Source organism: Arachis hypogaea, chromosome 1 (assembly GCF_003086295.3).
Source record: "Arachis hypogaea cultivar Tifrunner chromosome 1, arahy.Tifrunner.gnm2.J5K5, whole genome shotgun sequence".
Taxonomy (NCBI): Eukaryota; Viridiplantae; Streptophyta; class Magnoliopsida; order Fabales; family Fabaceae; genus Arachis; species Arachis hypogaea.
The window spans coordinates 1,280,279-1,294,312 of record NC_092036.1 but is presented as its reverse complement, the minus strand read 5'-3'; the positions used below and the strand labels follow the sequence as shown (position 1 = coordinate 1,294,312).

Sequence of the window (14,034 nt, the reverse complement as noted above, 5' to 3'; positions counted from 1 at the left end):
AGATCTGAAAAGTCAAGAATTTGATTGTTAATGAATTATATTATACAAATAGTCCATTATCTCCCTAGCAAGACTCTAAAAATAATTGCTAAAAATATTTGAAACAACAAACGAAATTCATTTATACTTTTACAGTAATTTTGAACCGTCACAAATTTTTATTTGTTAAAAATTATTTCCACTGGACATTGATCTCTTGTCATTTTAAAAGAGGTTAATTTATTTTAGAATATATTATTTAAAGTTTAATTATCTTATAATAAAATTTTTTAAATTTTTTTTCTTTACAGTCATTAAATATTACTTAAAATCAATAAAAAACTCTATTAAATAAAAATAATTTTCATAAAAAACTGAAAATAAAAATTTATATATAATTATTTTCGTATAAAATTAATAATTTAAATTTATTAAATAATAATTTAATTAAATTTATCAAATTAACTAATAATATTTAAAAAAAAGTATTTTGTCTAAAATTCTTTGGACTAACACGTGATATTTAGTATTTACTCCAAGTCTAAAATAAAATTAAACAATCCGTGAATATTACTACTTACTACTTACTGGTGGAATGAACACGAAGAACGCATCCTTCCCCATCACTGCTGTGCCGCAGCCGCCGGAACACACTGCGATGCCAGGGATTCGCCGCCTCCTTGCCTGGTATCCTTGCTGCTTCGCCACCTCTTAGCCGAGCTGTCTGCCTCGCAGACAGATCCCTCAGCGGCCGTGCAAGGTCGTCGCAAGAGCCCTCAGCCTCACAGCCACCATCCAGGTACGCCCTGCCTCGTTGCTTATCTCTCTCTTTCTCTCTCTCTCATGTCTTAGTTCCGTTATCTGATCTAGGTATGAGTTTGATTGAGGATTTGAGTTTTGTTGACTGCGGATACTTGCCATTCTTGTAGATTTTTGTATGCGATGAAGTTGAATGCTTTGAGCTCTTAGCATATGTAGTCATGAACTGAGCACAATATAATTTTCGTGATAAATTAAACACTATACTTTTCTGTGGTGGCCTTAATGAACTTTCTCTTTCACTGTAGTCCTGGTATATTGACATAATGGCAGAGAAGAATTTTGTACATTGAACAATTGTTGCCAATTGTAGAATTGTTAGTACTTGCTCTGTTTCTTAATAGATGTGATCATATATAAAGCTCTAACTTTTTTTTCGCTGTGGCATTTTGCTAACAGTTTTGGCTTTATAGGCTACTATATTATCTTCGATCACACTTATTTTATCTGCTATGTTTGTGCTGTTTGTTGAATAAAAACCTGTGTCATGGAAGCTTCAGATCATATAGTTTGCTTTTGTGCTAACTCTCCCCTTTATTCAATAATGTGATATTAAATAATTGCAAAATACATCAGTTACTTTAATAGTGTAGTTCTAAGAATATCCAACTTCAGGTCTGTTTTCTTCACATGTATAATTATTAATAATTTATCCATATTTGTTGACTGCCATTTTGTAAACTGTTTAGATCTGGATTTTATCATTGAAACAGGGCGTGTTTCATGAATTGTGGTTTGATGGGTCTGAAGAATAGATTTTATTCTTTAAACTTTCTTTTTGTCCTTTGTCTTCAAAATCGGAACTTAGTCAACTTACAGATATTAATTTGGAGATGAAGTTGAATGTGTGGATTTGATTTGATTGGAAGAGTTGTTTTCAAAAGATAATGATTCAAAATTTCAAATAGATTCTCTTCTCCTTTGAAGGCCAAACCATTCGACGAAAGAGAAAACAAAATCTGTGCCTTAATACACTGTCACTGAGGAAGCCCCTCAGATAAACCCATTGCGTCTCCTTTTAGTTCAATGACATTCAACCCAGAGTGAGACATAACTTACCAAACATGTCAGCCACAGCACCTGAGGCCCGTCAATGGCACTGGGAGAATGCTGCTGCCGGTGGCACAGCTGGGTTTGCCACTGTCGCTGTCATGCATCCCCTCGATGTTGTCCGCACTAGGTTCCAAGGTCTTTGTTTTTCTTTTTTTGCATTTTTTAATTTTCTTTTTGCTCAAATAAATGGATATTTAATATTTGTCTTGTGTTCAGTGTTTTATGGGATTATTATTTGATTTGCAGTTAATGATGGCAGAGTCTCTCATGTTCCCAATTATAAGAATACTGTTCATGCAATTTTCACCATTGCTCGATCTGAGGTTTGTTTGTTTACTCATTCCACCCAATGCTAGCCATTTTTATCAATCAAGGATACAATTTTCGACAGTTACTTTACTTCATAATATTTCATTATTTTCTGCAATGCAATATTTAGAGTGTCCCTAATAATTAGTTTTTCTAGGACCACGGCTATAAATTGTTACAATATAGCATTTAAGACATATTGGCATTTGAAGAATTCTGCTTGTTAGGAGTTTCATGTTTTTAAGAAAGGAATTCACTGTAGATTGTGCAACTGGGCTTGTGTAAATTATTGACAGCTTTACCTATATATGGTTAAGACATATAGCTGGTGGTTAGGATAAGTCTTGCAAATTTGAAGAAAATAGATAAAATCATTATAGGCTTGGTCTACGCTAGCACCTAGGAAACTTGGTGGTTTATCATGTCATGTGCTAGTCGCACCCAGATTTTATTTTATTTTATTGTATTGTTTTGTTTTGCTTTCTATTTTGATTTTTTTTTCCCTGATTGGGTTATTTGTCCCTGTTGTTTGTTGATTAATGGTTGCTGATCCAAACACTCCTCATTTTTTCACCTTGTTCATAGTCTTACTTTTATTTTTATTAAGATGTATGCAGCTAAGATAACTGACGTATGGTTCAATACCCTTGGCTTTTACTTATCGTTCAGGAGTTGTCATTGAATATGTAAATAGCAGTTTGTTGTATTTATATTCCCTGCTTTATCTTGCAGGGATTAAGAGGATTATATGCAGGTTTTCTTCCTGGGGTTATTGGGTCGACTATTTCATGGGGCCTATATTTCTTTTTGTGAGTTTCAATTCTGAACGTTAAATAATTAATCGTATTAAGTTAACTAGAATGATATTATATGTTATGATACACTGTGGAGTTTGTATCCTTAATTTTATTCTTGTAGTAGGCATCCATAGATTCCAAATATGTATAATGTGATCTTGATTTATTCAGTCTGAACTCTTAAAAGTCTCCCTCACGCACACATGCGCGAGTCCGCGTGCACACATACACACATGCACACACCTACAGAGGAATGGATTCTTTTGTGAATTTTCCATCCCCTAACTTCTTGATCAGCTATTAATATTTACATGTGACTAAGTTAAAATTTCTTAATTACAGTTATGATAAAGCCAAACAAAGATATGCTAGGAATAGGGAGGATACACTGAGCCCAGGTCTTCATCTTGCCTCAGCTGCTGAAGCAGGAGGTTTGGTGAGTGTTCACAATTCCATTATCATGAATGGATTGCCACATGCGTGTGCTCTATGTGTATGCACATGTTTTTGTATATTCTTGGTTAGGGCTTTGCATAATTTCCATGTTCAATTCAAAATTTTTTCTTACATCGATCCCAAGGAGTGGCGAAGGGTGGTAAGTAAAGTGTATTAGAGATTTGCCAATGAACTTTATTATGATAAGAGTGTGAGAATGGATTAATGGAACTATATTTAAGTTTACAGCTTTGTTATCTTTGTGAAAATTTTTAATATATTGTTAAGCTTTTATAGTTGAATGATTACTGATTAGGATTCCAAAGCCTGCTAAATTTACTATCATTTGATTTCCATTGTCTTCTGTCAGGTGTGCTTGTGCACAAATCCTGTTTGGCTGGTAAAAACAAGATTGCAGCTTCAGACTCCTCTTCATCAAACACGACCATACTATGGGATTTTTGGTCTCATCTCCATCTTAATTTAACTTCATTCTCAACTGTTCACTTTAAAGATTTTTTTTCTTCTCAAAATATTCATGTCATTAGAATACATTTCTTGAAGTTATAAATTTAGCTGAATTATTATTTTAACACGCAGGACTTTCTTAATTGTAGTAATCTTCTGCCCACTTCTGTTTACAGTTACTACCTGTGTCAACTTTTAAGTGGCTTTTACAGCTTTGGTCTTTTAGACAAGAATCGAGAAATTGTTACATTCTCTTGAGTATAGAGCAAAAATGGTTTGCTTTGGTTAAATTATCCTGTCTCTTCTCATTAATTTATTATTACTTTATTAAGTTGATGTAATACTTTATACTTATGAAGTTAAACATTGCAAAAGATAATTAATGCTTTGTATGTATTTATAAATTATAAATAATTTTTGAAAAAAATAATTTCGCAAAATCAAACTTAAAAGCAGATAGATGGAGTACTATCAAAAGTTGCATAATGGCTCTCTTTCACCACCTGTTTAGACGATAATATTTGATTCAGTATTTATCTTTATCATCCAAAAATGTTGTAGCAATTCGTTAGTCACTACTATTAATCATCAATGTTTGGTCCTTAATTTGCTAAGTAATGTATGGCATAACTATTCATTGTATTTGTTTCACAGCGTTTTGTTCTATGATGTTTATTTTTAGTTTTTAAAATTAGGACGAAAAAGGAAACTTGTTTTCAACTTTACTTGTATATATTTTAAGGGAATCACTTTGTTTCAGCATGGGAATGATCAATTAGAATGTAATAGTCAGGGTTTGGGTATTTTACTTATTGTGGTTGTATTAATTTTGCTAACCTGTCATACAATTTTTGTTTCTTGTCTGAAAATATCAGATGCATTTAGGACCATAATGAGGGAAGAAGGTTTTAGAGCACTCTACAGAGGAATTGTTCCTGGTCTATTTCTGGTATGTTGATGTTTGTTATTTTCCAACTCTGTCTTGGCTCTTGTAAATTTAATTATTGATTGTTGATTGATTTTCTCCATCTAGTGGGATAAGGCTTTGTTATTATTGTTGTTGATACTTGTGAAATCGTGTCTGAAAAAAGATAACGTTGTTATTCACCCAATGTAACATATGATAAAGATCTCTCTTTTCGATTGATCCAGTCTGTGACGAGCATTGCCTCTGTAGCAGGTAGCCACTATGAACTTACAGAATTTGCCAATTAAAGCCATAGACTATCCAAAACTTTACAAATAGATCCTGTCCTCCCTTTTCTGTTTACTGCTATATTGCTAACGTAATGCGTTTGACATCTTATTGTCATCCGAGCAATGGCAGGTGACATAAGATTTGGTCATATGACTGAGGTTCACGTTTATTCCAGGTTAGGGAAAAGTTTTTCTAACATTTTTCCCTATATATTTATTATTTTTTCTTTATATCGTGTAAAATACTAAAGTCATATCATCATGAACCATGATATTTGTCATTCTCAAACTTCTTGTTAGAGATAGAAACCCATTCATAAACTTCCACCTAGAAATTTAAACATTTAGGAGAGTTGAATTGTGACGTAGCATGAGAACCATTGAACAAGAGCTTAAGAATTTGATCCTTGTCTTGCTCATTCTTATAAGAAAACAAAGAAGTTGAACTTCAAGAGGACCTTTCATCAGAGCTTACTTGCTCTTCCATTGAGGCTCAGATACATTACACTATTGTCATCCTTGTTCCATGTTCCTAACAATGGTGGCATTGAACCTGCAAGGACTTCAGTGCTCGTATTAGGCATGTGTCTCAGGAGGTACTAGGTTAGAAAGTGTAGCTGATAAGTGTTATGTGTTATCTCTTCCTAACCTGAGTATTTAGTTATTTTAGAGTTATATTGGATCCATGAGTCAGATGAGTGGGGAATGGTTAGTGCTCCACTATCTAGGAGTTATGCTAATCAGAGCTTGTGCATAACTACCTGTATAAGATAGGATCAAATAGTGGGCCAAGTCTTTCAGAGATGATTTACTATCGGGCCGGTAGTCCATAACACCAGTTATGATAAATTTTCTGAAATGTTTAAGCCGAGTTGCTTTTCAATATACTATTGTTATTATGAGGGTTCTGTTTTCTCTTGTGTGTGGAAGGAGCAACCTAGAACTCATGGCTATACTAATTATTAATACATGCAACTTTTTGTCTTTGTAAGATTTATAGAAGGCTCAATTGTTTCTTGTTCTTCAGCAGGTCTCTCATGGGGCTGTTCAGTTCACAGCATATGAGGAGCTTCGTAAAGTTATTGTAGACATAAAGCACAGGGGAAGTAAAAGGCATCTTCAAAACCCGGATGATCTGTTGGTAAGTAAATAATGGTTGGATTAGAATTACAGAGCATTGGACCATTTACATTTATTAACCCATTGTTTGATCATTGAAATTGAATTGAATGTCACTTATATAGGTCTGAGTTCTTGTTCCTATGTCATTGCTCAACTCGAGATCAAGTGACATTCCAAGAGTGATGAGTGATGACTCTTAAGGTTGTATCGTGTGCACAGATAATATTGACCTGAGTGTTTAATATGTGGTATTAGATATGATAGGATAAGTAAACACTACGCTAGATGTTAAGATATTATTCATTGTCTGTTGTATTCAGTATGTTGTTTCAACATATCTACAATGACTGTTATACATCATATTGTTGCAGTCTGGTGTATTAAATAAATATTTTTAAAATGTTTAATGCAAAAGAACTTTTTACAGTCCTCAGTTTATCGTGTTCCAGTGCTTTGAAATGGGTTTTAGACATTTTAATGTTCAATATCAACTATGGACACAGCTTGGGTTAAGTTTATTAATTTTTCTTTTCTTTGGTATTCTGCTTATGGTGTATGTGTGAGATATATGTATTTAGCATATAAGATTGGCATATTTTGTGTGCTTTATCTTCTGGGATTTAGCCTCTTGTATGTTTTTTTCTTTTGCTTTTTGTGAGGATATTTCTGCTATTTACCTGGGAAGCATGACACGGGGAGAACCTTCAGAAGGAAAAGAATTAGGAAGTCCCTACTGTTGTAACAGAATTGTCACCTGGCAAGCCTAGTGGGGAGGGTTTGAGATCCAATGGTTATTCTTTTATGGGTGTGAGAGGACAGAAGGGATATAAGGGAGTGAGTGGGAATGAGGGAAATCATGGACGGCCTTTTGAATAAAATCAAGCTTTAAGGAGAGACGGCAAGACTCTTGAAATTCTCTGGCGATGTCATCTTTCTCTATGAATTCTATCAAAACCCTGAGCTTACTTTATTTCCCCCTTTTTCTCACTGTTACATTCTTGTCTCTCTGGGTTTATCTTGGCGCCAGTTGTTATTATGGTTTCTTGCCCTTTTGTACTTTTTCTTGCTTTTCTAATTAACATATTTCCTTTTTTCTATTGCTCTGCCTACATTACCCCCTTTGGATTCGGCCCTTCTCTTGTCCCTTTGTTAATGCAGAATGCTTGTGCATCGAGTTGTCATTTTTTCCAAAATTTATTTAAGCCTGGTATTTAATACGTTGTTTAGCTTCTGGCTATATGATGCTTATAAATGATTGATTGAAGTTGTTTGATGTTCAACTTTGCAAGCTTTCTTCGATACTCGAGACTTTAGTGTTTTTATAACTTTTCACAGAATTCTGCTGATTATGCTGTTCTTGGGGCAACATCAAAAATTGCTGCAATACTTCTAACCTATCCATTTCAGGTACAGTTTCTTGTATCCTCCTCTTTGAAAGAGGGTTCTATATTTTTGTGTCCTTGTCTCGTCGAACATGATGGATCAATCTTTGACAGCATGCTTGCTTGCTCCTTTTTTTTCCAGGTTATGAGATCTCGATTGCAGGTACAAGAGTTGATTAAAAGATATGGATAATAGATAGCACTTTTGGTTTAATAGTACAAATTTCTCATAGGCAAATCGAAATTTCTTTCTCTGCAGCAACGGCCTAGTGCGGATGGGGTTCCAAGATATGTGGATAGTTGGCATGTTGTGAAGGAAACTGCAAGGTACATACCACATTATAAGTTATAACCCATTTCTTTGGTTTTGCATGTTTCATTGAAAACCAAAATGTATGCATTTAGTCTTTTTTCAGGGATTAAAATGTTGAAACAAAATTCTCTTAAGGACCTCTCTCTCTCTCTCTCTCTCTCTCTCTCTCTCTCTCTCTCTCTCTCTCTCTCATTTTTACATTATAGATCCTGTTCTGTTCTTGCAGATATGAAGGTGTCCGAGGATTTTACAGGGGAATAACCCCAAGCCTTTTGAAAAATGTTCCTGCTTCTTCAGTAACATTTATTGTTTATGAAAATGTTCTTAAATTGCTTAAACTAGCAAGGAGGAATGACTAAATATTTTCCTTTTTCATCTTAATTCAATCTCTCTCTCTCTCTCTCTCTCTCTCTCTCTCTCTCTCTCTCTCTCTCTCTGGGTGCCAATCTCCTCTCTTATTTGACATTTATATTTTGAGTACATTCCTGATTCCTCTCTCTCTCTCTCTCTCCCCCCTCCCGCTCTCTGTCTCTGATATTTGTAACATTGGAAAATTGGTTATTCCATCGCATTTTAATGATGAAATTCTACAGAGGTTTAATAATGTGTACACAGTATCCGGAGATTAGGAAGACATTAAGCATGGTTCCCTTCTGTTCATGTTTCTTTGACCTAGCGTGGATGTACAAGTTGATGTTGATCTATGGATAATCTATTTTACATTTTAATTTTAATTTTAATTATATATATTTTATTTTATTTTATTTTTGCCTACTAACATGCACCTCCACGCCTCCACCCCCGTCGCGTCAACTATGTCTATAGTTGACTTGTCTGGAGTCTTCTTCCAGCGCTTCATAGTCTTTGCCGTACACCAGTAGAGCTGCTCATAAAAAAGGTTTCCAAGTGATATGTGTACAAGAGTACTTATCAGGAAATGGATTCTCTCCATTTTTTTAACATTTGAGAGAATAAAATGTGATATCTCACATTTAATTTTATAAGTGGGACCAAAATTAAATAGGAGAGAGAGAGCAATGAAAGATAAGATCCTACACTGGACACTATCTAATTTATTTTTTACTAGAGATGATCCATTTCCGAACTTACCACCTATGGCTTAAAGCTCGTAGGTTATCTCTATGCAGCTACATTATACTTTAGGAATATTTCAAATGTTTCATGGTGATCAGTCATCTTAGTCATTGATTTTTATTATAAAACATAAATTTAATTTTTATGCACTATAATTATAAAATAATTTTACATGTATTTTTAATTATATAATATTATATTCATAAAAATATATTTTTTTATTTTGACAACATAAATAGTTATTTAAAAAAATTAATGTGATTAGTTACAAAAAAAAAATTTAACGTGATTTAACGAATGCATTGTACACTTTAGGCTGTCGGTCCAATTAAATTAAACTCTTTAAGATATATATAATTGATCAATGACTAAAATGATTGGAACACTAGTATTTTTAAAGTATTTAAGAATTTTTATGTACTTTATTTTTTTATTAATTACTTACATTAGTCATTGAGATTTTTAATATTGGACATTTTCTTACAAATTTTAAAATGATGAACCATACAAAACAATTCCAAATGTTTGCTTCTATTAGACAATAGAATCTGTTTTAATTTAATATGTTTTAATCAAAATTTCAATGATTCTTGAGATTTTTTAAATTCTAGACACTAGTTATTACTTTATTTTTGGGATCAAATTGGAGGAGGATAAAATTATTTAATAGAAAAATATTAAAATGATTTAATTTTGATGTGCTAATAGTGTAAAATGTTTTACATAATTGTGCAATCATAACCGTGTTTTTGGATGATTATTTATGTGGTTAATGTAAAAGTAATTATATTTGTTAATATGGTATTATGTGATTAAATACACATGTAAAATTTGAGTTATGTTAGATAGACTCTGGAATGCGAATAATATGAACAATGGGATGCACTCTGGCCAACTAAAACAAAAAATATTCTATCTTATTTATCCATCACAACCCTAGCTTCTCACCTTCCATCATTTTCTCCTTTTACTGGAGCCGCTTTACTCTCCCTTTTCTGTTGTGCTGTCACCAACGCACCTCACCACGGCCGCACCTTTTTCTTTCCTGCGTTGCGCCCCTTGCACCTGTGTCCTTGCTTCCATGCTACTATGTCATGTCTTCGCCACTTCCATCGCGTGCCGCTTTGTTTTGTTCACCCAAATGGTATGACCCAAATAAACATCCACATCTTAATAAAAAGAACCATCTGCATACATAATAAAATGAACATCATGTGGAGCATGTGTATGCAAAATCAAGCAAATCAAGTAAAATACTAATGGTATACTCAAATAAACATCCACTTTAAATTGAAAAGAACCATCCGCATACGTAGTAAAATGAACATCTGACTTAATTGATAAGAGTCGTGAATAGCAACGGTGGCGAGAACATGGAATCTTGAAACAGCAGTGGCTGCGGCTGCACAGCTATCGCGGGATAGCGGCACTCTCGGATGGACAAATACCTCGCGTCAAAGCTCTCACCGGTGGCGCCGTCAAACTATGGATGCGGACCGGCAGGGCATTGTGGAGGCAGCGGCCCTGGAGTCGTGAATAGCAGCATAAGCGGGAGTACGGGATCATGAAACAGTAATGGCTGCGGCTGCACAGGTATCACCGGTCAGCAGCTGCACAGGTATCACCGGTCAGCGGCACTCTTGGACAGATAAGCACTTAGCGTCAAAGCTGCCTTCGGCAGTGACGGCAAAATGTGAATGTGGACCGGCGGAGCACTGTGGAGGCCGGAAATGCTATTATGGTGGGATGGTAGGAACTCTAGGTAGTGTGAATGTATTTAGGGGTGCTAATCTTAAATTTTCAAATTTTAAAATCTGATAATATTTAATTAATTAAAGGTTTAATTACTCTATTGGTTCCTATAGTTTCACAAAATTTTTAATTAGGTCCCTATACATTTTTTTAATTAAATCCTTGCACCAAATTCTTTTTTAATTGAGTTTTTACACTTTTTTTTCTTTTATTTAAGTTTTTGTACCAATTTTTTTTTAGTTAGGTCCCTATTAAGCCAATTACTAACAAGAGGGACATAATTGAAAAAAATTTGTTGCGGAGACTCAATTAAAAGAAAAAAAGTATAGAGAACTAATTGAAAATTTTACAAAACTATAAGAACTAACAGAATAATTAAACTTTAATTAAAAGTCTGAATTTTAAAATTAATTTTACATTTCTTTTTTAATTTGTTGTTCGCGTTATTGAGTATATGTATTATTTTTTTATACTTTCTCAAACAATTTTACATTACCGTCAAAATTAAATTCTTATAAGAATCAATTTTAAAAACCTCAACTTATTTGGATTACTTCTATCTTGTGTTTTTTTTAACCTTTTGATGTTCCTAAAAATGGACAGGACGGGTATTTTCTCAGGAAAAAAAAAATCTAACCCCACCAGCCCAATTCATGCTCCTCTTCAGCTCTTCTTCTCCCTTGTCCCTCATACCAGCGCCTCTCTCCTCTGTCTTTCTGAGCCGGCGACTCCTTCCCTCCACCGACGCCTTGCTATCTCCTGTCGCCACCTCCCGTCGCGCCGTCTTGACCGTTGCTTCGCTGTGTCGTTCCGGTAGGTCCTCTACCCTCTGATCCCTTGCTGTCTTGTTGAGTTGTTATTTTTTTGTAATTTGCTGTGTCTTTGTTGCTGTTTTGTTGAATTTGTTGCTATGTTGTTGAGTTTTTGTTGTTATTGATGATAAACTTTGATGTTGGGCAAAGTATTACATTGCATTGGATGCCTCTCCCAAAAGCAATATAATTCAAACCTGAAACCTGCCTGCAAGATGTGTATATTCAACAATGACACCTGAAAAAAGTGCAATTTATTATTTTTACCACCACATCCAAGATGCAACTCTTGCTTCCTTAAGTAGCAAAATGCATAGAACTCTCTGCAACTCCATGGCATCAATCAACCCTTCTTTGTTCTCATCATAGACATCAAAATCTTGTTTCGCCTCATCATTGCTTTGTTATCTTTATCCTGTCAAATTAAAATTGTTATCTTACTAGTATATGTGCCTGCGCATAGCGCTATGCGCGGGGAAGTGCTAAATCAAACAATTTTATATGAAATTCTTTTATATACCATTTAGAAAAACATTGGACCATGGACTATGCAGACTATATATTGGTAGACTAGATTGACCATATAGCAGTAGAAACTTTGGACTATGCAGGCTATATGTTAGTAGAATTGACATTCTATAGCTGTTTAATAGTACTCTAACTATATATCTACCAAGGTCATTGGTTATCTTTTTTAAATACGAGGCACAGATTAGTTTAACAATTTATTAGGTGTTAACTTGTAAAGATTGAATCTATTAGATTGCTATTTTTTATAACAAGGGTACAAATATTTTCATGTAAAACTCTCCATGCTTCAAAGATGTTTGTGTAATATTTGCTAATTTACCACAAAAAGATTAGAATAAAACCACTAAATCAATATACATTCAAATGATTAAATTGGGGGAAGGATAGATATCACATAAACAGCCACAATGTCAATCTGTTATCCAGGATAGCATATAAAGGTCCCATACAAATGCTCTTATATTTATTGCACATCCACAAGTCTAGGAATTAAAAATTCTTTAACTGACTTACAGAGAAATTCTTTAATGGTAGATTGATGGTGATCTGTGCCTCTATGTCTGCATCACCTCTGTGCAGGTTAAAATTAAGTTGTGTTCATTCTGTTAAGGTGAAACTAAATTATACTTCCTCAAATATATTAGATTCTCCAAGTCCAGCAGTATATTTGGTATTTACCCATTAAGAATCACTGTTTCATTCACCTCAAAATAATAGAACACAAATAAGTTCCTCATTTAGTTAAAGGATAAAACCGAATCAGCCTTGTAGCTTTTCAGCTCCTGCAGATTCCAGTAGCACCTAACCTTGCATTGACAAATTCTAAGAGTAAGTGATCAAAGGACTAAATTAGAATATAGCTCAAAAGATAAGATTTATATTTTTTTTAGAAGTTAAAGGGAAAAATTTTAAATAATAAAAAAAGAGTAAAGAAAAATGAAAGACAAGAAACCAAAATAATCCATTTACAACTAATTAGAAGGTTTTATTCTTCTTTTTTCTTTTCTTGTTAAATTTTATTTTGATTATATATATACATATATATGAAACAACAGCGGTCTGGACCTCAAAAACAACAAGTGGTTAGATCACCATCTCCGGTTTCTCCATTACTACAACCCTTCCCTTGCAAATTGCAGAGTCTTAACTACCTGGTGTGGCCATGGATGGCGCAAACAATGGTGAACCACAAAATCAGAAGCGTGATGAACTTACAGAGTCACTCAATGATCTCTTTAGCAGCATTAGCACAATGATCAAATCGGAGCTTCAGGTAAAAACCCTTGTTCCAAACAATTCCAATGAATTACAAATCGTGTAAACTATCTGAGGATACAACATTATTTGGAATATCAATTTGACAATGGTTTTATGTGAGTTAGGGGACTAATAATCAACTTGAGTTATTAGAGAAGATGAATGTGAGGGTTGCGGAAGAGTACAAAGGTTACGGCGACTTAGCTTCAGGGTTGAGGGTTTTTGTGGAGCAGTTGAAATGCAAGAGTGGTAGCTTCAACGAATATGTTGAGCAGATTGATGCCATAGAGAAGCAAGTAACTGAATTTGAAGTTGTGGTCTCTATGCTTGACAAATATGTGTGTCTGTTGGAATCAAGAGTGCAGTCTGTGTACCAAACTAGGCTTCATCCTCCTCCTAATAATTAGATAATATACATATGTATAGATTTGATTTGGTAACTTGCTTACACAGTGATTTTGAGTCTTTTATCATGTGTTAACCAGTTAAAGACTGAGAGGTTGTATTGTATTAGTAATATACCGGTGCTAGTATATTTTCCATGAAGTAATTTTATTACAAATTAATTACTTTCATCTTGGCTTTCTTCCTGAGAGACATGTTTTATGCAGGTTATAATCATTGCTTTGTCCTCAAAATTGAATTTAGTAAGTGTCATTGATAAACAGCAAGAAGATAAAACGACCAGAGTTTAAATTTAACTCAAAGGAATA

General features: G+C 34.0%; 2 protein-coding genes across 19 annotated transcripts; both read left to right on the top strand.

The window, feature by feature from the left end:
• Positions 1 to 532: 532 nt before the first annotated feature.
• Positions 533 to 8,255, top strand: LOC112789394 (folate transporter 1, chloroplastic). 17 transcript variants are annotated; one of them, XM_072234782.1, is made up of 12 exons: positions 533 to 778; positions 1,726 to 1,986; positions 2,098 to 2,174; positions 2,893 to 2,969; positions 3,300 to 3,393; positions 3,763 to 3,856; positions 4,736 to 4,809; positions 6,088 to 6,198; positions 7,515 to 7,586; positions 7,704 to 7,724; positions 7,821 to 7,888; positions 8,101 to 8,255. In XM_072234782.1, the coding sequence occupies exons 2-12, from the start codon at positions 1,863 to 1,865 to the stop codon at positions 8,231 to 8,233; spliced, it is 945 nt and encodes a 314-aa protein (XP_072090883.1). In that variant the 5' UTR covers positions 533 to 778; positions 1,726 to 1,862; the 3' UTR covers positions 8,234 to 8,255. The 17 variants fall into 17 exon arrangements, with proteins under 17 accessions (XP_072090883.1, XP_025687058.1, XP_072090903.1 ...); XM_025831273.3 differs by having other exon boundaries at positions 6,085 to 6,198; XM_025831282.3 differs by having other exon boundaries at positions 538 to 778; positions 1,707 to 1,986.
• A 3,009-nt stretch (positions 8,256 to 11,264) lies between these two features.
• Positions 11,265 to 13,896, top strand: LOC112789382 (biogenesis of lysosome-related organelles complex 1 subunit 2). Of its 2 annotated transcripts, none has more exons than XM_025831248.2 (3): positions 11,265 to 11,534; positions 13,120 to 13,337; positions 13,447 to 13,896. In XM_025831248.2, the coding sequence occupies exons 2-3, from the start codon at positions 13,227 to 13,229 to the stop codon at positions 13,726 to 13,728; spliced, it is 393 nt and encodes a 130-aa protein (XP_025687033.1). In that variant the 5' UTR covers positions 11,265 to 11,534; positions 13,120 to 13,226; the 3' UTR covers positions 13,729 to 13,896. The 2 variants fall into 2 exon arrangements, with proteins under 2 accessions (XP_025687033.1, XP_025687040.1); XM_025831255.3 differs by having other exon boundaries at positions 11,269 to 11,534; positions 13,204 to 13,337.
• Positions 13,897 to 14,034: the final 138 nt, after the last annotated feature.